This window comes from Branchiostoma lanceolatum, chromosome 5, assembly GCF_035083965.1.
Source record: "Branchiostoma lanceolatum isolate klBraLanc5 chromosome 5, klBraLanc5.hap2, whole genome shotgun sequence".
NCBI classification, from domain to species: Eukaryota; Metazoa; Chordata; class Leptocardii; order Amphioxiformes; family Branchiostomatidae; genus Branchiostoma; species Branchiostoma lanceolatum.
The window spans coordinates 12,419,774-12,441,615 of NC_089726.1; the positions used below are offsets into that span (position 1 = coordinate 12,419,774).

Sequence of the window (21,842 nt, forward strand, 5' to 3'; positions counted from 1 at the left end):
TGCTCACCATGGTCTCTGTAGCAACTGAGTTGTTGCAGACATTGGAAACTCCTTAACAAGATTGACATATCAGGTTGTGGAACATGTTCACACTAAGTACTGACTGATCTAAACTACCACTGAGCTAAGGGTTTACTGTAGAAATGTGTATGACATTAACATGTTCCAGCAACATTTAACACTCCTACCTTTCCTGAGTATCTAATGGAATTTAAGTTAGAGAATGACTGAAATATCTATTTTCAAATGGAAGCTGCATAATCAGATGTAGATGTTAGAATGTTCCATACTTTCTGTCCATATTCTGGCAAGTATTCAAATCTATGATGCAAAAATAGCAAGGTAGTAGGCAAGGGTATCTGGAAGGGTAGGTTATCACAAACTTTCTTTTTTGCCAAATTGTGCCATTATCAAAACATACAAATATCATAATGACACAACTTATCACATGTTTTTGTGTGTATAGACGATAAACTGGATAGTGATCATGAGTGTGAGGGAGTATCAAGGTGTGTTGTAGCTGCTAGACAACTGTTACTTTTCCATTGTACATACTGATTATGATATTGCCAGACACAAGTTTTCATAATAGAAAGTACTGATTCAGGATGTACAACTATTTATAAGAGTTATCATACTATGAATTACGTTAGTTAACATAAATCTAAAGTTCTGTGTGTTACTTTAAGGAAATCTAAAACACAACACTTTGGTGCTGTTTGGTATCAGGTAGAGGAGGTGATGAAGTTGAGCCTGCGTGAGGTGATGGAGAAATCCATCCAGGCCTACCCCACCACCCGGCGGGAGAAGTGGGTACTGCAGTGGCCAGGACAGGTGGTGTTGGCCACTGGACAGATCTTCTGGACAAGTGAGGTCACAGAGGTCAGTGCATTTCATTGTGAAGACAAGAAAGTTAAAGCGTGCATTTTCATTTCAGAGTTTTCTGTTTCAAAGTCAAGACTTTGATCTTATAGTTCTATTCAGATTCTGCAACTGCAACTATGTTGTTTTCTCACAAGCAAAAGGCCCAGTCTTTTAATGTCTTAAAGTTTCTTTTTCATTCTGCAGGCCATGGGCAAACAAAGTGGAGTTAAGCAGTACAAGGAGACCTGTGATAGACAGATTGAGGACATTGTGAAGTTGGTTCGTGGAGAGCTGACCAAGATGAGCAGGATCACACTTGGGGCACTCATCACTATTGATGTCCATGGTGAGTATCTTCATGTTCCTCATACAGACTTAACTCTTCTAGGGTAGTCAAACTTAAGCTTTTAACTCAAGTTGTTATGGAAATTTCCCTTAAAAAGTACCTTCAACATTGAACATTTACAGTTTGAGTTACAACTGTTTTTCTCTCACTAGCTCGAGATGTGGTGACCAGCCTGTGTGACCAGGGAGTTACCAGCTCCAATGACTTTCAGTGGATCAGCCAACTCAGGTAAACATACTATGTGAACATCAAATTTGTGATATCACACAGCACCCAGACAAACCCATGGAGAAATATCAGTGTTTAAAAGTAACATACCTTTAGTCATTGTTTCATCTCTGCCCTGCTTCTAACAGATACTACTGGGAGAAGAAGCTGGTCCAGGTGCGCATGATCACCACTACCGTACCATATGCCTATGAGTACTTGGGGAACACAACTCGTTTGGTCATCACACCACTCACAGACAGGTGCTACAGGTGAGGGGCACAATCTTTTGTAGCAGAAGGAAATTCCTTCTGTTTTACCTAGATTAGTCTTTATGTTGCAGGCAATCTTTGTAAGCAAGTTACAAGCCTTAGGTTTCTTGTCCAATGTCCGTACTGCTTTATCATGTTCTTGGTCACAGTCTTTCTCTTCTTTTCCCATACCTTATCTGAGAGATTCAAGGCCTTCATTAGTTACCAGTTACAATGGTGCAGTTTTAACAGCTTTTTCTCCCCACAGAACCCTGATGGGAGCCCTGCTGTTGAACCTGGGCGGAGCTCCTGAAGGTCCAGCAGGTACAGGCAAGACTGAGACATGTAAGGACCTGGCCAAGGCTGTGGCCAAACAGGTCAGTCATCCATACCATTACATTCTGAATAGAAATGGAGACTCTGGATCAATGATAAGGATGTGTGTGTCCGTACAGAAGAGGATTGATTGTAAGGTAAAAGATATGCCCGTAGCTAATAGCCTCATAAAGCTGTATGTTCCACCCTGATGCCTTCAGTAGTTTTATGGTTTTATTCTCAGTAGTAGATATAGAAACGGCTATTAAGCTTATCATGTGGAGCTTGTGGAAAATCACCAGCTTCTTCCTTCTGTGCACAGTGTGTGGTGTTCAACTGCTCAGATGGGCTGGACTACAAGGCCATGGGGAAGATGTTCAAGGGACTGGCTCAGTCTGGAGCATGGGCTTGCTTTGATGAGTTCAACCGCATAGAGCTGGAGGTACATTACCAGTCTTCCTTTCTGCATTAGATAGATGATGTTTTCTACCAATTTAATGGCTATTTTAACCTTATCAGTATATAACGTTACGCTTAAATGATATAACCCCAAGCCTACATATACATCTTTGTACATGTAGCATTTCATGCTGGTCCTAGGACCTCCATTTTAAGTCCAAGAAGTTGCTTAAATTGTTTTTGATCTTGAATCTTCTGGAGGCTGTACTGCCTATTGTTCTTCAGATTAAAAGAGCCATGATACCTAATCCTGTTTGATCTCTCCAACGTTGCAGGTACTTTCTGTTGTGGCCCAACAAATCCAGACCATCCAGCGAGCAGTCAGTGAGCACCTGAAGGTGTTTGTGTTTGAAGGGACGGAGCTGTCGCTGGACCCCTCCTGTACCATCTTCATCACCATGAACCCTGGGTACGCTGGCAGGGCAGAACTACCAGATAACCTCAAGGTCGGTGTAGTGGCAATGAACAATTTGAAAATGTCTCTTCACTTGCTTCAAATCTTGCATAAACACTGGTATACATGTAACACAGCAAGAACTGACAAAAGCACTTCATTTATAGTGTTGACAGTTCTTGTTTTGACATAGGATTTCAGACATATTTGCAACAAATATGTACTACCTTTGTATGTCTTCCCAGGTTTTGTTCCGAACTGTGGCTATGATGGTTCCGGACTATGCCCTGATCAGTAGGATCTCCCTGTACTCCATGGGGTTTGTGGATGCCCCCAGTCTGGCACACAAGATTGTAGCAACCTACAGGCTCTGTTCAGAGCAGGTGAGATTTGTGACCGTCACATCGCTACCATGTGGTATCATATGAAAGCATGTTTGATATTTATAATGCTTATTTTGCAACAACTTGCATCTCAATATGGTTATTTCTACATGCTTTCTTGACTCTGAATGATATAAGATATTGCAAAAAGTATGAGAAACTGATTTTTTTTATTCCACGTATCCCTACAGTTGTCCTCTCAGCATCACTATGACTACGGGATGCGAGCAGTAAAGGCCGTGCTGACAGCTGCTGGGAACCTCAAACTGCGCCATCCCGACCAACCAGAGAACGTGCTGGTTCTCAGGTCAATCAACGAGGTCAACCTACCAAAGGTCAGTAAACAGACAGGTGTCCTGAAATCTATATTCTGGTTGAGGTGTATTGTTGATGTTAAACACTACATGACCAGCTGATATCTGTATCTGTATAGCCGTAACTGCCCTTCAGCATAACACCCAACTTTGCAGGCATGCGGCATGGTGAGGATTTTGATTGCAGCTTTATGAAAACAAAGCACAGTAACTGCTGCAGTATATCAAAGTTGATGACTCAATAATTATCCCTTTCTTTGTCTTTCCTCCTCCCAGTTCCTGTCCCATGACATCCCCTTGTTTGAGGGGATCATCTCCGACCTGTTCCCAGGGGTGGTCATGCCAAAGCGTGACCTGGGTAGTCTGGAGACTGGGCTCATCAGTAACATCCGCAGCAGGGGGCTGCAGCCCGTTCCCTGGTTCATAGAGAAGATTGTTCAGGTATGAATACTTTGACTAAGATAGAGGAATTTTGGTAAAAGACAGGTCAGAAACAAGTCTTGTTTGATTTCCCTTCCATTTATTGAAATATGTTTCAAGTTCAGAGACTACTACTACTGTTGAGGTTCAGGCAATTTAGTTGATAGATTTTTTTCTGTTTTGACTTCAGATCTATGAGATGATCCTGGTGAGACATGGCTTGATGATTGTTGGAGACCCCCTGGGTGGTAAAACAAGTGCCTTCAAGGTTCTTGCTGGAGCTCTGGCAGATCTGGAGAAAGAGGGGTATGAGGAGAATAGGGTAAGTAACATTATAGTATAAGGCAAAAACATGATAAGAAGGCTTTCTTGAGCATGTATACAGTTCTGACAAGGACAACCATACAACTTTTCAAGAGTATACAAAGAAAACTTTACAGAGAGTGTATTTTGAACTGTTGTAGCTTTTTGTCATATATACATGAATATGATAAGATTTCTAATACCTGCTGGAATTTTTTCAGGTTGAATACTGCATAATGAACCCCAAAGCTGTCACCATGGGCCAGTTGTATGGACAGTTTGACCCTGTATCACACGAGTGGTCAGATGGTAGGTGAACCAAACTTCTTAATTGTTTCTTATGATAATACTATCAATAATGACTACTCTTAGCAAAATTGCAGAATGTATATGTAAAATGATGAAAATGAAAAGTTTGTGCCCATTTCATTGAGATTTTATTGATTTCCTCATGCTTAGTATGTCCAAATATATACATCTGTAGGTACCTGAACTTGTGCAGTAGGGTGCCTGTCCTTGGTGCTGAAATGGCATTGTTTGCAATAATTGACTCAATAATCCACTTGTAATCATTTTTTTCGTGTGAAAATTGTGAAAGCAAACATTTGCAATATACTTTATATATAAACATGCTTGATTTTGAATTTTAAGTGAACCATAATGATTATACCATTAGAATTACACCACTCCTTGTGTGTACCCTTCAATGTTCGCAAGCATGCAGGTTTAGAAACCTTGAATCTGTGGATACAATTGTGGTTAACAAGCAACTCTGCCATTCCAGGAGTACTAGCTAATGTGTTCAGAGACCACGCCACCAGTGTGACAGACTACAGGAAGTGGATCATCTTTGACGGGCCAGTAGATGCTGTCTGGATCGAGAACATGAACACAGTCTTAGATGATAACAAAAAGGTACAAACTGACATCTCCATATTTGTAAAAAAAAAAATTCTATATCAAAGGAGATCAATAGTATCATTGATTCATGATTGATGTTTATCAGGTTAAGTGTCTTTAATCTGTATCTATGTAGATCAGAATGTTGTCTGCATGCTTGTTGTAAGTATAATGTAACAAATCTAAGTGCAATTTTTATGTGTTTTTTTGTTGAATCGTCTTAGCTATAGCTTTTTATTTTCTGTATATACAGCTGTGCCTGATGTCTGGAGAGATCATCCAGATGAGCCCAAAGCAAAACATGATTTTTGAACCCAAAGACCTGGAGCAGGCTTCCCCAGCCACTGTCAGCAGATGTGGCATGATCTACATGGAACCGTCCCAGCTGGGCTGGAGTCCACTGGTGACCTCATGGCTGCAGCTGAGACTGCCTGAGAGCCTGACCAAGATACAGGCCAAGACTGTGGAGGTGGGACATGTTTTCTGGTGTGCTAGTGATGACTTATTGCAATTGAAAGTTTCTTTGTCTATATGATGATAATTTCTTGGATTGTTAAATGCATTTTGTTCATGTATCAGTGTATTGACTACATTTTTGTATTTTTTTCTCAAATAAATCTGATAAGCTACAAAATTGTTTGCAGTAATATTCTGATGAGCTAATACAAATCTTCCACCCAAACCATTATTTCTAAAACATCTTAGAAGTTACAAGTACTTGTTCCCCTGGATTGCCCATGTAATGACTGTATCCTCTTTTCTTCCTCCCCAGTTGATGTTTGAATGGCTGCTGCCACCCTGCCTACATTTTGTGCAGAAGTCGTGTCACCAGTTGGTCAGGATCTCCCCCATGCACATGACCATGTCCATGCTTCAGCTCTACTCCATCCTACTGGACGATCTCAAGTAAGAACATACCAGGTCCCTATTGGTCCACTGCACCCCAGGGCCCCCACTTTAAATCAACTGTCAGTATTTTCAATCAACATTCAAGCATCATGTGAAAAGATGCATTGTACAGATGTATTGATAAACAGAAATCCTTATTTTTGTACCATGTTCAATCTCGTAGAAAATACATCCAATTATTTGGGTAGATAGGCATCAAAAGTGTTGTCCCCATCCTGTTCAGAAGATTAGTTGCTGTTACTCATATCTGTACTAACCTTTAAATGTCAAACCTTTAAATGTCAAACCTGTATCAAACCTTTAAATGTCATTTAATTGGGTTCTTTCTTTCTAGGCAACTTGTAAGTGAAGATAATGACGATGATGAGTGGACTAACGATGACAACATGACAGAAAGCACTGAGCCTGGTAAACAGTCAGTGTCAGAGGCCAAACTACAGGAGGAACGTACCAACATGATTGTCTGTCACTTCCTGTTCGCCCTGGTCTGGTCTGCGGGAGGGGCGGTGGATGCTGCATCACGGGAACTGTGAGTCAAACGGACAATCTTTCAGTCCTTTCTATATTGTAAATTCTAGTAATGTACTTACAGGATTTTCATTATCTTGAATATTGCTGCATTGCATTAATAAGCTTTCACTCACACAAAGCTTTGTCAAATACAAAAATGTAGCAACAACAGTTGTAGTATTTCTATCTATATATCATGTGCTTTAAGGTTTTATTCCACTCGTTACTCTTACTAGGTCAGTCATCAATCAATTAATCACTAACGTATAGAAAGAAAGTTGATTTAGAAGTCTTTCCATGTCAGTGACCATATTTCTTTGCCTTGCTAGGTTTGGGGAATTTTTCAGGAGCCTTTGTGACTCTGAGACGGGAAAAGGCAAAAATCCAAGGTGAGTCAAGTCTTACTAGATATTCTAATCTTTTCTCATGCTGAGGTGATTCTAGAGTTTTCTCAAGCAAACTTTTATAATTGCACTCACTTTACAGGGAGGCGGGCATATGAAGCTGTTATCAAAGCCTTAAGTTTGTTCATTTCTTTGATAATAGACCCAAAGATCTGAAGATTGCCCGCAGCTTGTTCATGCCCAAGAAGGACAGTGTGTACGACTTTGTGTACATGAGGAAGAACAACTTTGGGTCCTGGTACAAGTGGCAGAGCCTGGTACAACCAGTGGACATAGCAGAGAAAGCACAGGTACAGCAACACCCTCTCTCGTTTTTGTGCCTCAAACATTTTTTGCTGAAGGTTATTTCAATCACAAACTTCAAAATAACTCAAGAGCATTATATAAATAAAATTTATATGTGTTCATGAGAAAATATAATCTTTAAACAAATACCTTTGATGCTATCTAACTGATTGCATCAATTTATAAATTACATGTCTACATGCAGTTGGCTGATAATTTGTGCAATAGATGATAGAAATGTAAGAGATTTACATACTGATTCTTTACACACCAGGTACAGTGTGGTATAGTTTGTTAAATGATGCTAACTGTTATTGTTTATTTCTGTCCCCACGTATTGCTGGGAATAGAGGACAAAGGTAACTACTGTCTTGAAACCATTGAGCCATTGCATGATACCTGCATGTGGCATCATGTCCTGAGCATGCAATCCTAATGTTTTTAAAAGGGTGTGTAAGGTATTGTACTGGTAATGCATGATGCACCAATAATGGCAATACATGTGTTACAAGAGTTTATAATGCATGTCTGCATGTGCATGTATAGAATGGTGATTTCAAGCATGAAGAATCCCTGTTCATTGGTGCAATTGTACTTCTTTGCATGATAACATCTTCTGTGAAGAAATTAGAAATATCTAAAGAATCTTTGTATCATATTGGACAAATCTTGAGGATGATTGCTACCAATTTGAGAAATGGATTTACCTTGACACAGTGGCGTTTGAAAGCAAATAAAGTAGGTCATACCTGTTAACATGTGAACGCTGTATAACTAAGTTCAAAGAGGGTCTTTGTACTGATTGATTAATGACATTATTAGACACTGACTCAAACAAACAAAAATGTACAACTCTAGATCTGTTCTATTTTTCACTGCTGGAATCCCTGATACTGTTCAAATCCTTGCACCTTGATTGACTGAACTGAGCAATTTCTGTACTCTATTAGTGTTTTTTTGGCAGTGGCATTTATTCTGTAGCCAAAAGATTTCAGAACTATTTGATACATATTGCAGATTAGAACAGTTATACCACATTTCCATTAACTTTGGACATGATGATAGACAGTAAAATTCAACTTGAAAGAAATTTTCAACTTGCATGACTAAATGTTAATCAACAGGTGTCTCTCATGGATTGATGCTGCCAACTTTCTCAAATTGAGTAGAATTGTGCAAATCTGAGCCACCTGCTGTAGGAGTAGTAATTTTGCTTGATTTCTGCAGATTTCTTCACTATTTCAATGTGTGTTCTTACCCCCCCACATATGCTGTGTGCCACTTGCATGGTTTGCGCTGCTGCTTTTCCCACCACTTTATACCCTCCCCACCTACCCCAGCTGGATGATTTGTCAATTCGAATCATGGTAAGAGTATACCTCTTGGTATTGTACATGTATGGTCATGTTAAGACTGCCACAAAGAGCATACTGAAATTTGTAAAAGTTTTATGTCAGATTTTCTTGCAGCTAATGATGAGTGAAAATTTCTTTCTTTTTTTAAATTCAAAGATGTAATGTTAAGACTAAACAGATTTTTTATGACATTCAATTTGATATTTGGACGTTATGTTGCAGTCTTGGCTAGACCATTGTATGGTGAAGGTGTTGGTTGGTATACTTATTAGCCATCTAGATCTCCTTATAATATAAGTAATAGTTATAGTTATCATAGTTAAATCTATGTATCCTAGACATAGATTTCAACATAAGATTAATGTAATTACTATTTGTCTTAAAGGTTAGAGAGGTGAGAAGGTGAAGGTGCATCATTGTATTTAATGTGATGATTAATTGCCTAATAGCTATTCAACCATTCCCATCAATTCTGCATTTACTTACTGCAATAAATCTCACAGGCAAGTGAGATCATCGTCCCGACGGTGGAAACCGAGCGACAAAGGTTCTTCCTCTCGTGGTTCGTCACTCGTGAGGTCCCCCTCCTCTTCGTGGGTCCGACAGGAACAGGGAAGTCTGCCATCACCAACAGTTTCCTGATGGGTCTGAGTAAAGACCACTACATGATCAACATTGTCAACTTCTCAGCACAGACATCTGCCAACCAGACACAGGACATCATCTTCTCAAAACTGGACAGGTACTATCATGTCAAAGGATCTTACTGTTAGCTAGTGTTTTAGGGATTTACACCTGAGAATTCATTGATAAGTGACCCTGGAAATGAGCTCATTATTAAACTATGTAGATGATCTGAAGCAGATTTGTTAAACACTGTTTTTGTTTACAAAAATCATTCAGTGTAATTTATGTACAACAATTCATCATTAAAGAATGATTGTTGTACTTTATATTAGTCACTGAACTGGAGTTGTTGAGAAATCAGCGTCAGTCCTTTAGGTTACAAAAAATATAGAATGAAAGGCTAGATTAATTTTGGGTGTTTATGTGAATGTAGGAGAGGCAAAGGAGTTTACGGGCCCCCACCAGGCAGGAAGTGTGTTGTGTTTGTGGATGACCTGAACATGCCGGCTAAGGAGAAGTATGGAGCCCAGCCACCGATAGAGATCCTCAGGCAGTATGTGGACCATGGGTACTGGTTTGACAGGTAAGATATACAAATTAAAATCAATTTTCTTGAGACACCTGATTCCTAGACTAGATTTTTTTGGTCAACACAATATTTGATCCATACTATTCAAGTTGACATACAATTTTTATGATGCTTGAAAAGCACATCTAGCTGTTGCCACGTAGGCATGTGAAGAACTCAGGTCCAATACTAATGAGCAAGGTTGTTCACATTGCTGCCACTAGTGTTAATCCCAATCCCATTGCTGCCCCCCAACTCAAAGGACTGTCCTGTTTTCTGATGCCCATGTTGTCTCTGATGCCTCTTTTCACGCCCAGGTTGTCTCTGATGCCTCTTTTCACGCCCATGTTGTCTCTGATGCCTCTTTTCACGCCCATGTTGTCTCTGATGCCTCTTTTCACACAATGTCAAATAATTTGATTACTGTTAGCAAGTTGTGAACATAATCTTGGCCATGAAGACAGCTGCATCTGCATCATTTCATTTAGGAATTACATATCCATTTATATTGTAACGTCTTTCACACCATAGGAAAGACACGAGTAAGGTCCAGCTGAAGGACCTGATCATGCTGTCAGCCATGGGTCCTCCAGGCGGGGGGCGCAACACGGTCACCTCACGTTACCTACGGCACTTCAACATCATCTCCATCGACTCTTTTGACCAGGAGACCATGAAGAACATCTTCGCTCCTCTCCTGGACTGGCACTTCAACAGGGGCTTTGAAACGGGTCTGAAGAGGTTTTCTCGGGTGAGTGTATGTCCATAGCCAAGTTCATTAGACATTAACAACTTTATCTTATTCAATATTAGCAAACAGTCCTAACTATTTGATATTTGGCCCTGGAAAATCAGCCCCAAACCCTTCTATTCAATCTTAGTCATTAGGAAGGGAGGGAAAGGTCAAACTCTGACCAACTAGGAATAGCTGAAAACAACTTATTTTCTCCTCCAGATCATGACATGGGCCACCACCGAGGTGTTCTCCCAAGCAGTGACCAACTTCCTGCCCACCCCCTCCAAGTCCCACTACCTGTTCAACCTGCGGGACTTCTCCCGAGTGGTGCAGGGTGTGCTGCTGCTCAGCGCTGAGTCCATGTGCGGAGGGAAGGAGGCGGAGTACAAGCTGATCAGGCTCTGGGTCCATGAGGTGTACAGGGTGTTCTACGACCGACTGGTGGATGACGAGGATCGGAAAACTTTCTTCAGCATCGTTAAGGTGGCTCATCTCATATATGTGCTTTTATTTGAACATTTCTCAGGTTGGAGCTTGCAGCTTGGAAAACTGATTGTATTACTAAACTGGACTTGTACTTTGAAACTTAGTATGCTATTGACACCTTTTGTTACTGATGCGACATTTCTAACATTTCAGACATTGAATGGGATTTATTTCAACCTCATCTAGTACTATTAAATGGATAACCAAAAATAAAGTCAGTGCTGTAAAGTCAGTATGATAAAGTCAGTATGATAAAGTTTTAAACGATGTGAGGATTGCTGTTCTCTTTCCCAGTATTTGAAACTTTCTATTCCAGTCAACTGTACAGAAATGCTTTTGGACCAAACTGGAAACGGTCTTCAGCCATATCATGAAGACAAAACTTACTCAAGTGGGAAAGGCAGAAACTATGATATTCTTCCTCACACTTTGCACATCTGAATGTGATTGTGTTCCAGCATGACACAGATCAATATAATGCACCACACAGTCCACCATATACCAACTTGATATGAGCATTATCGTAGCAAGACACACTGTTTACAATGGAAGAGAACACAACACTGGTCAAGAATCACAACAAACACGCTACTTAATCTACATTTGTTTCAACATATCAACATAAGAGTGCATAAAAAGATACATTTTATTGTGCCATTGCAAGTGTGTGCATGATCAGTCTAGAAAACTTCACTAAGATATTTCTTATAGGACAGTGAAATTAAAATCTGTTTTTCCTTTGTCAGAACGTGGTGCAGACCCAGTTCAAGGAGAAGGTGAACCAGGTGTTTGGCCACCTGTCTACGTCTAAGGAAGTGCAGGATGATGACATCAGGAGTCTGTTCTTTGGGGACTTCATGACGCCGAGAGATGAGGGGAAGAGATATGATGAGATCATGAACATGGAGGAACTGAGAATGGTGAGGAAATAAAGATCAGAAATTGTTGACAAACAAGCCCATTTAAGAGTGCACGTTATGTTTCCCAGTCAGCAACATTTGAATCAATCATTAAACATTCATAATGTCAATTTTATATACGTTCTAACTAGTTTGATTTTGCTGCATTGTTACCCAGACTATGGAGAAGTTCCTGGAAGACTACAACACCATGAGTAAGGCCCCCATGGACCTGGTCATGTTCAAGTTTGCCATTGAGCACATCTCACGGATCAGCAGGGTCCTGAAGCAACCCAATGGCCATGCACTACTTGTGGGTAAGTCCAGGGGGACTGGTGGGTAAAAGATAGGAAATGGATGATTTCTCTGAAAAGACATAAGTGTTTCAATGCATATACTACCATCCCATTAAGATTAAGTTGGACCACTTGTAACAAAGTAGGCTTAAACAGGTTTTGGCACTGGAGGTCCTCATCTGAAATGTGTACCATCTGATCTGTCAGGAATCGGAGGCAGTGGTCGTCAGAGTCTGACCCGCCTGGCTGCCTTCATGGCAGACTATGAGCTGTACCAGGTGAACGTCAGTAAGACCTACACGGCCCATGACTGGAAGGAGGACCTGAAGAAGATGATGCGGAGAGCAGGAGAGGAGGGCGTCCACTCTGTCTTCCTGTTTGCTGACCATCAAATCAAGGTACATTCTCAACTGCCTTCTGTCTACAAATTAGCAGTTAATTGTCAAATTATTGTCAGAAAAGGATAATGTGACTTTTGTACTTCTGTTTTTTTCCTTGTTTAGTCCCTGAGATGTTTTAGCGCCATATGACAACATTGACATTTTGAATGTTATATTTCATACTAAAAAGGATGAGTCTTTCCTGGAAGATGTGAACATGATCCTGAACACTGCAGACATTCCCAACCTGTATGAGAATGAAGAGAGATTGGAAATCATAGAGAAGGTAAAGTTTTCCAAAGTGTCATCTATTCTATCAATGTAATACATGTACTGACAAGATGTAATGCATGCATTTCTTCTTCCATATTGTTAAAGTTTAAAGTGCAAATACAATAGATATCCTAAATCAATACTTGTACTTTGTGTCCTTAACCTTTTTGTGGTATTTTCTCCAGCACATGCTATCAAATCCACAAATTTACAAACCCATTCCTTTCTCACAGCTCAGAGAAGAAGAGAAGCAGGAAAAAGTCCCATTTACCAATATGGTACAATATTATGAGACGTGGTCGTGTTAATGTTGCATGATTTGAAAGGACGCTTCAGTGGGCTCTTAAATGGGCTGGTGTGTGGGTATTTGCTGTGTTGTGCAGGTTATGCTTCAAGGCTAATCTTAACATTCTTCTTACAGTTGGTATCTTATTACATATACTACCATTTAATGACACTAAGGCCCTCTCTGTGGTCTATCCTAAAGGACACTGGTAAATTGTTGGTGTTAAATAAGCCATGAACCTTTGTAAAGATACCCAAATAAAGGCGGTCTTCCCTTGTTTTGAAAAAGATTCTCAACAACAGAAGACTAAGACATTGATTTTGTACCTGTCCTGTTCTTACAATTCAATACTAATTTTTTCCTTGCTGATATCCAGATGCAGCAGTTAGTCCAGACAGAGCAGCAGCAGATTGAGACCACCCCACTCAACATGTACAACAAGTTCATTGAACGTGTGCGGCGCCACCTCCATGTGGTGCTGGCCTTCAGCCCCATTGGAGACGCCTTCAGAAACCGTCTGCGGATGTTCCCCTCCCTCATCAACTGCTGCACTATTGACTGGTTTAAGGTCAGTAGACTACTAGAATCATCTACTTCTTGTTGAAAAAGAAACAAGACATTAAGGATGTTTAAAAATGTGGTGTAGATTGTCTATTTCCAATTCTTCATTTCTCTTGATTGCAATATAATCAGTGGAGAGCTTTAGAGGCAGTAGTAGTGGGCAACCTCAAACCAACCGTACACACTCACACCACATCTTCAGAAAAGAGGCTGTAGCCGGTTGGTTTGAGGTTGCCCACTACTACTGCCAGTGGAGAGCTTTAGAGTTTCACTAATTATGTTTTCAAGCATATGCAGAGTTTTGTTTAATGCCTTTATGTGCCTGTATTGTTATTTAGGCTTGGCCAGAGGATGCGCTAGAACTGGTGGCTAACAAGTTCCTAGATGAAGTGGAGATGTCCCAGGAGGTGCGGGATGAAGCTGTGGTGATGTGTAAACACTTCCACCAGAGTGTCAGGGCACTCTCTGACAGGTAAGGGGAGGGGCCATGATAACTGTTATAGGTCTTGGAATAGGGGGAACAAGTTGTTTTTTCCAGACATTTCTTGTTTCTACTTTAACGTTTATTTGAATTTTACCCTAGACTATCGTACAGAATAATTCATCATCTTGTTTCTTTGTTGACATTTCTGCATTACCAACTGCTTTGCTAAGAATCACAAAAGAATCTACAAAAAAGTGGAACCAAAAATCCATATTGAACATTGGTTTTTGTTGGACCCATCCGTGGTACTGAAACTGTTATTGCTTTCTCAGTAGCTATCACATACTACATGCAGTAGGTATGCAGTGTCAGAATTATGATAATTGTCTTGAATTCTTGAAACTAAGAGTTAAATAATCAAACAGCAAATAAACTATGATCATTCAGAAGTGTCATTTCCTTACATGCAAACATAGCTGCAGTAAGAATCATGTAGTAGTCCATCTCCGACAGAGACAGTACTGTCCTCAGAAATTCTGTGTTACTTTAACCTTGTCTTGCTATTCTGCTATTTCAGGTTCTTTGCAAGTTTGAGAAGGAGGAATTATGTGACTCCAACCTCTTACCTGGAGCTGATTAAGACCTTCAAGTCCCTCCTGGAGACCAAACGACTGGAGATCCTGACTCTGAAGAACAGGTACACTGTAGGGCTGGAGAAACTGGACTTTGCCTCATCCCAGGTAAGCCATGTTATATATAAAGCTTCATAAGGAACATCTAGAATGGAAAAATGAAAAGTGAAAGAAAGTGAAAGTGAAAAATGGACATAACATTACTGCATGTATGTAAGCAGGAGGGGCTTAGCATAGGACTGCGTTTTAAATATTGCATGGTGACATTGCCTAATATGTTATATTTGGCTTTGCTTTTGCATTAGGTTTTGCTCAAATCTAATGCAACATCATAGAAATACGATTGATTGCAATACTATATAATCTACTTAGATAGTCTTAGGTCCTCCCATGCCTAGGGTAACATCAGGCAGCAAGCAACACTATGTAAGCAAAGTTGGAAAAGTATGGTTCAAACCAATGAAGGTTTATGTATATGAGATTATCTATATCATCTGTTTTACACAAGTATCCAATGATGTCCATGTCCTCCACAGGTGAGTGTGATGCAGCAGGAGCTGATTGACCTGCAGCCAAAGCTGGAGGACAGTAAGCATGAGACAGAAGAGCTGCTGGAGATCATTGCTCAGGAGTCTGTGGAGGTGGAGGATGTCAAGAGAGTGGTGGAGGCTGACGAGGCAGAATCTAACAAGGCTGCCAGTGAGGCACAAGCCATCAGGGTGGGTACTGTATGCTGTAGTAATTAGCTCTTAGGACTGAATGGAAACTTTTGTTTTTACATGTTCTATTGTTAATATATTCAAATATCCATTAACTGCTACTCTAACCCAGCTGAAAGATTCTCATTATATTAAAGAAAACGGTGCATTTGTGAGATTTCTAAATCAACTTACATATATCAAGGACTTTGTAAAAGGTGTTTTTGTATGTGTTATTGACACCAAAGATGTGACTGTTTAATCATGTGGACTTCCCTTGGATTCTTACAGGATGAGTGTGAAGACAAGTTGGCCATCGCCATGCCTGCCATGAATGCTGCCATTGCTGCCCTGAACACCCTGAAGCAGCAGGACATCACCCTGGTCAAGCACATGCAGAACCCCCCTCCAGGGGTCAAACTAGTCATGGAGTCCATCTGTATCCTCAAGGTACTTTGTCTGGCAATAAAACATCTTCATCTATTTTTGTTCCATTGTCTTTGAGCACCTCTGGACATTTTAGAGAAAGTTTGGTAACTTTTCCTTTCTTCATATGAAAAAGAAAGCAAAGGACTTATTGTGGTTTATTTTGTTGATATAAATAGTTCAAATGAATGCATTATTACTTATTCAAAATTACCATCATTCTATGTCCTAGGGTGTTAAACCTGAGAAGAAGACAGACTCCAATGGCAAGCCTTATGAAGACTACTGGCCTGCTGCTAAAAGGGTAGGTTATTATACATGCACTGGCTTATATCCCGACTTTAAACATACTTTAAAAGGCATGATTTATGTGCTATGTGGTTATCTGTTTATCATTTTATCAACTTCATTTGAAAGAAAATTGTACATCTGATTCAGTGAATGTCCACTTTATATTAGCTATCATCATTAGTGAAAAGTCTGTTGGGATTTGGTTTACAGATATGTCACATGTCCATTGAACTTCATGTCATTATTGACAACCTGCATTGCTACTCTCATTTTTGCAGATGCTGGGTGACTTGAAGTTCCTGGACTCCCTCAAACAGTACGACAAGGACCACATTGCTGACCCAGTCATGAAGAAGATCCGAGAAAATTACATCAGCAACCCTGACTTTGACCCCGCCATCATCAAAAATGTGTCGTCAGCTTGCCAGGGTCTGTGCAGCTGGGTTCGGGCTATTGAAGTCTACAGTAGGGTGGCAAAGGTTCGTTGATACCACATCAAGTCTCAACTAAAACTTTGGGTTTTACAGAATGTCTAGCGGTATTCGGAATATAAGATTTTAACCACCTGTAGATCTTTGCTTGTTGAATATGAAAGAGTTGGATGTAAGGTAAGATTATAGACATGTTCACGAAGGGACAGTCTCAAACTATATATAAACTTCTCCGGGATTTGCCCAGACAGTGATGGTGCCATAAGAACATGGGGTGGTCTAAAATTTGACTGTATTTGTTTTGTTTCAGGTTGTAGCACCAAAGCGGGCGAGTCTGAAACAGGCAGAGGGCATTCTGGGAGTTCAGATGGAGAAGCTAAAGGAGAAGAGGGCGGAGCTGAAACAGGTGACGGACAAGCTGGACCTGCTGAACGAACATCTCAGACAGAAGATGAATGACAAACAGGTACCATTTTTGTATTGGTCACTGCTAGGAAATTAATATGTTGTTTTGATACATCAATGCAAGGTATTAAATGTTGTGTCCAAGTTTTACCGTTTTGATTGCAAACTTTGATAGGGAGATTTGTTGTATTGGAAATGTATAGATTCTAAGATCAAGTGTTGTTTACCTATTATTAGCAACTGGAAGACAACATTGAGTTGACCAAGGTGAAACTGATCCGTGCGGAGAAACTGATCTCCGGTCTGGGTGGGGAGAAGGAACGCTGGACCCAGCTGGTACATGAGCTGACAGACACCTACCAGAACATCGTGGGGGACGTGCTGCTGTCAGCAGGGGTGGTCGCCTATCTGGGGCCATTCACACTCTCCTTCAGACAGGTATGTTGGTTGTCAATAGCTGATAATGGCAACCGAACTTATGGAAGCTGATGTACTACATGTAGGATGCAGAATTCAAAGTATTAGATAGTGTTACATTGTTACATCCAGCTGCAATGCATAGAATTGGAAAATCAATGTTACAGATGATTGTATTGATATGAAGCTGCATGACATGTCCATGTTTGATCACAAAATATGTCCATACTGTTTTTTGAGGGGAGATGCATACTGGTCAGTCACATTTTTGTTTATCATTTACCAAAACCAAGCATCGCTGTTTCTGCAGGATATCCTTGAGGAATGGTACAGCATGTGTCATGAGAAGGGCATCCCTGTGTCAGACAAGTTCTCCCTCTCACAGACCCTGGGAGATCCTGTCAAGGTCCGGGACTGGCAGCTGGCAGGCCTACCCAATGACTCGTAAGTATGATATTGTGTGATAATTTTGAAATGTGTTAACACCAGGTATAATTTACTGTAGTTTTGTGATCAAACATCTAAGCTTTGAATTGATAGAGCAAATTGAGCTTTTCATGACATTAACATCATGTGAAGGAATAGAAATATGAATAAATTGTGTTCTTTAACAAAATGTTCAAACATTCAAGCAGCTCATATGTAATTATTATGATACATTGTAGCTTGTCCATTGTTTCCATGCATTTCAGATTCTCAGTAGACAATGCCATAATTGTAACCAATGCAAAGAGATGGCCACTGATGATCGACCCCCAGGGCCAGGCCAACAAGTGGGTGAAAAACCTGGAGAAACCCAACAAGCTACACATCATCAAACTCAGCGATGCCATGTACACACGCACACTGGAGAACTGTATACAGGTCAGACATACGTACTCAAGTACCTCAAGGGTCTTATTAAGTCTTATTTTGTTTGTCTGCCATGTATAAATGCTACAACTACTTTTGTGCAATTTCCATGATAAAACTTGACACAGTTTATAGTTTGCTTATTCTTACATGTCCAACATCAAAAAATTATCATAGGACTCATGGAAACATATAGCAGTATCTATATCTTGATGAAACCTATAACTTACATGTATTCATGATTCCCTTATTTGCCTTCCCAATCACAGTTTGGGAACCCTGTCCTGTTAGAGAATGTTGGAGAGGAGTTGGACCCAGTCCTGGAACCTTTGCTGCTCAGACAGACCTTTAAACAGAGTGGGATGGACTACATCAGGCTGGGGGAAAATGTCATAGAGTACAGCAGGGTAAGTTAGATGTTGTTCATGGGTAAATAGTAGCTATCTATAGAACAATTGGTTACATGTAATGTGGGTCATGGCTGTGACTTTTAAAAGTACAGATTTATACAGTTTAGTAAATGAGGAGTCAAATTATTCTGAAAAGAAACATTTCCTTGGAAAGAACAGCTGACTGTAAAAGTTAACATTGCTAAAATACTAGAGAATTTGCACTAACATTAACAAGTTTATCTATTAGCTTTGCTGCCAATCCAATTTATTGAAAATATGACTTACTATCTTTCTAAAAGGACTTCAAGTTCTACATCACGACTAGGATGAGGAATCCACACTACCTGCCTGAGACATCTGTCAAGGTCAGTTACATAGATTGTACTTAATGTATTATCTCTGTGACTGTGTGAACATTGTTGTAGCTTTAATCACATATTATGAGTACATGCATCACAATGTCACATTATGTCTTGTACAAGAAACACAATGACTGTATTGTCCTGGCTGCACATGCATTCTGGCAGTTTCTATTTTCAACATGAGTAATCTCTTTGTATAATTGCAACAAGTAGCATCATTGCTATGTTTTTGCTGAAATTCATCAATGATTTCAGGTGACGTTGCTGAACTTCATGATCACCCCTCCTGGGCTGGAGGACCAGTTGCTGGGCATCGTGGCTGCCAAGGAGAAACCTAAACTGGAGGAGGAGAAGAGTGAGCTCATCCTGGAAGGGGCTCGCAACAAGAAACTCCTCAAGGAGATAGAGGACAAGATTCTAGAAGTCCTAGCAACATCTCAAGGTGAGGAATTACTCTTGCTTTGGAATGCTATTTAGTACTTTGTTTTCCTTTTTTGAATGAAGGAGTAATTCATCTACAGTTGGTCAGTGAGTGAACAACAGGTAGCACAAACAAACAAGTGACCATTTTGGTTCACTTTACTATCTCATTCTTTGTATTGTTCATTTTTCACATATATCTGATTCTGATGTGATCCAAACACAAGCTAGTATTCTTACCACCAACTATCTATCTTGGCACCATCTCATGTTCAGGTAATATCCTGGAGGATGAGACTGCCATAGAGATCCTGTCCTCCAGCAAGGCTCTGAGTCAGGAAATAAGTGAGAAACAGGAGGTGGCTTCACGAACAGAACGGGAGATCGACGACACCAGGAATGGATACAAACCTGTGAGTACCAACTTAGATAGGCTGTAGTATCAGCTTCCATAAAATAGTTTAAATCTATCTATTTTCCTTTGTGAATAGGCTCATCAAATCTCTTTTCAGGGAAATCATTAATCAAGTATGTAACGACTTACACAGATTATTCAAATTTAAGGTAAAGTAGATTGATCATGTCTGTAATGTAAGGGCTCCCTTGGAAATCAGTTACAATGTTAACTGAAGGGACCACCCTAAAGATTAATGAATAAATTAATAAAAATGATTGTTTTGATTCATAATGTATGATCTAAAGAAGATTTCTTAAGATCTCAAGAGACTTTGAAAAGATCTCAAGAGGCTGTAGACAAAATCTGTATTGTATGAAATATGTATTTCAAAGTAATTTAACAAAAGATAATGTCTAATTTACTTCCTAGCAATTGGAATTTTGGATCAAAATACTTCAAGATGATGACAGAATGTGATTTATTTCTTCTTTCAGGTTGCCAAGCACTCCTCTGTCCTGTTTTTTGCCATCTCGGACTTGGCCAACATTGAGCCCATGTACCAGTACAGCCTCACCTGGTTTATCAACCTGTATCTGCAGGTAAAAATCATACTTATCATATCTCTGGTAAAAACAAGGATTAGAGAAATAAATTTCCAGTACATTGTATTTATATGAACATTTTAAGGTATTTGAAATTCTGACACAATGCTAAATTGTCATTTTCCTCTCCCACAGTCCATCTCAAACAGTGACCCATCTCCTGTACTGGAGGAGAGAATCACCAACCTCAACAACCACTTCACATACAGGTTAGAGCTCATATTCTGCATGCATGTTTGGTACATGGCTTTATATACTTGGTTGTTGAATTTGGTTGGGGCACTATGGTCATTAACTTTAATTTGCTGTCTATACATGTAGCAGAATTGCCCAGCCTTACATAGTTGCTTTTTTACTAAGGTGACATGAATTGAATCGAATTATCTGTATTCACTTAATTTTTTTCATTTTTGTAAATCACAGCATCTACCAGAACGTGTGCAGGTCCCTGTTTGAGAAGGACAAGCTCCTGTTCTCCTTCCTACTGTCCATTGGGCTGGCCAGGATGGTGGAGTGAGTTTTCTTTTTGCCTGGAATCACTTTGAAACAAAACGGTTAACTGAGCTTCAAATGTGTTCAGATATGTTCAGTTAGTTAACTCTTTCTGCAGAAAAATATGATGTGGCACACATTCTTGCCAATGAAATATCTGTCACAGTCAGACCTTTCACAGTACTATGTAAGTTTGTTGCCATCTCCTTGTGTTTAGCTAAACCAACTGTATTTCTTGCAGGGGTGCAGTTGATGATGATGAGTGGAGGTTCCTCCTGACTGGAGGTGTGGCCCTTGACAACCCTTATCCTAACCCTGCTCCTGATTGGTTGAAAGACAAGTCGTGGAATGAGATCGTGAGGTGTTCAGATCTGACAGCATTCCAAGGTTTCATGCTGCATTTCAAATCCAATGTAAGTCTTTTAAAACATCCAAATGTATTTGTTGAGTAGAAAGTTTGTAATGACTAGGAGTCTCTTCTGTGATTTTCCACCCCTGAGTCAACATGTCTGACAAACTAATTTTCTGCTCTAGTTGGGATCCTGGAAGAGCATCTATGACTCCAACTGCCCCCATGAAGAAGAGCTACCAGCACCATGGAACAGTCAACTCAGCTTTCTGGAGAAGGCTATTGTGTTACGGTGCATCCGGCCAGACAAGGTAAAGCTCTCTTTCTCTTTATGATTGTCCATATGTCTGAAGGACAATTGTTCAACTATATAACATGCAATAGGGCCCAGGCTTCCTTTTTTTATTCCAACAACCATACTTATACAAAAGTTCAGAATCATGCAATAGTGTGCAATTGTTAGATGTCGGGTTTCATATTCAAAGATTTTTTTAATCACCATTCCAAATGATATGTTCATT

General features: G+C 40.0%; 1 protein-coding gene across 6 annotated transcripts in view; it reads left to right on the forward strand.

Moving 5' to 3' along the window:
- The window catches only part of LOC136435189 (dynein axonemal heavy chain 3-like), a 64,859-nt gene that overhangs the window by 38,499 nt on the left and 4,518 nt on the right, over positions 1-21,842 (forward strand). For 2 of the 6 annotated variants that reach the window (XM_066428448.1, XM_066428449.1), the window contains 48 exons: positions 730-882; positions 1,069-1,210; positions 1,363-1,438; positions 1,567-1,689; positions 1,937-2,045; positions 2,306-2,425; positions 2,718-2,888; positions 3,082-3,219; positions 3,411-3,554; positions 3,810-3,974; positions 4,144-4,275; positions 4,478-4,565; positions 5,041-5,171; positions 5,410-5,625; positions 5,929-6,062; positions 6,400-6,594; positions 6,905-6,964; positions 7,122-7,269; positions 8,605-8,631; positions 9,123-9,361; positions 9,680-9,829; positions 10,346-10,565; positions 10,770-11,033; positions 11,783-11,956; positions 12,114-12,252; positions 12,439-12,629; positions 12,802-12,897; positions 13,118-13,162; positions 13,547-13,738; positions 14,070-14,203; positions 14,733-14,895; positions 15,324-15,506; positions 15,777-15,935; positions 16,144-16,215; positions 16,481-16,681; positions 16,944-17,099; positions 17,276-17,476; positions 17,766-17,899; positions 18,148-18,319; positions 18,577-18,714; positions 18,999-19,064; positions 19,317-19,503; positions 19,758-19,894; positions 20,373-20,477; positions 20,616-20,689; positions 20,904-20,993; positions 21,214-21,385; positions 21,507-21,632. In XM_066428448.1, coding sequence (XP_066284545.1) covers positions 730-882; positions 1,069-1,210; positions 1,363-1,438; positions 1,567-1,689; positions 1,937-2,045; positions 2,306-2,425; positions 2,718-2,888; positions 3,082-3,219; positions 3,411-3,554; positions 3,810-3,974; positions 4,144-4,275; positions 4,478-4,565; positions 5,041-5,171; positions 5,410-5,625; positions 5,929-6,062; positions 6,400-6,594; positions 6,905-6,964; positions 7,122-7,269; positions 8,605-8,631; positions 9,123-9,361; positions 9,680-9,829; positions 10,346-10,565; positions 10,770-11,033; positions 11,783-11,956; positions 12,114-12,252; positions 12,439-12,629; positions 12,802-12,897; positions 13,118-13,162; positions 13,547-13,738; positions 14,070-14,203; positions 14,733-14,895; positions 15,324-15,506; positions 15,777-15,935; positions 16,144-16,215; positions 16,481-16,681; positions 16,944-17,099; positions 17,276-17,476; positions 17,766-17,899; positions 18,148-18,319; positions 18,577-18,714; positions 18,999-19,064; positions 19,317-19,503; positions 19,758-19,894; positions 20,373-20,477; positions 20,616-20,689; positions 20,904-20,993; positions 21,214-21,385; positions 21,507-21,632 — 6,852 coding nt within the window. The remainder of the gene's footprint in view (positions 1-729; positions 883-1,068; positions 1,211-1,362; positions 1,439-1,566; positions 1,690-1,936; positions 2,046-2,305; positions 2,426-2,717; positions 2,889-3,081; positions 3,220-3,410; positions 3,555-3,809; positions 3,975-4,143; positions 4,276-4,477; positions 4,566-5,040; positions 5,172-5,409; positions 5,626-5,928; positions 6,063-6,399; positions 6,595-6,904; positions 6,965-7,121; positions 7,270-8,604; positions 8,632-9,122; positions 9,362-9,679; positions 9,830-10,345; positions 10,566-10,769; positions 11,034-11,782; positions 11,957-12,113; positions 12,253-12,438; positions 12,630-12,801; positions 12,898-13,117; positions 13,163-13,546; positions 13,739-14,069; positions 14,204-14,732; positions 14,896-15,323; positions 15,507-15,776; positions 15,936-16,143; positions 16,216-16,480; positions 16,682-16,943; positions 17,100-17,275; positions 17,477-17,765; positions 17,900-18,147; positions 18,320-18,576; positions 18,715-18,998; positions 19,065-19,316; positions 19,504-19,757; positions 19,895-20,372; positions 20,478-20,615; positions 20,690-20,903; positions 20,994-21,213; positions 21,386-21,506; positions 21,633-21,842) is intronic. The other 4 variants (XM_066428450.1, XM_066428452.1, XM_066428451.1 and 1 more) reach the window with 3 other exon arrangements.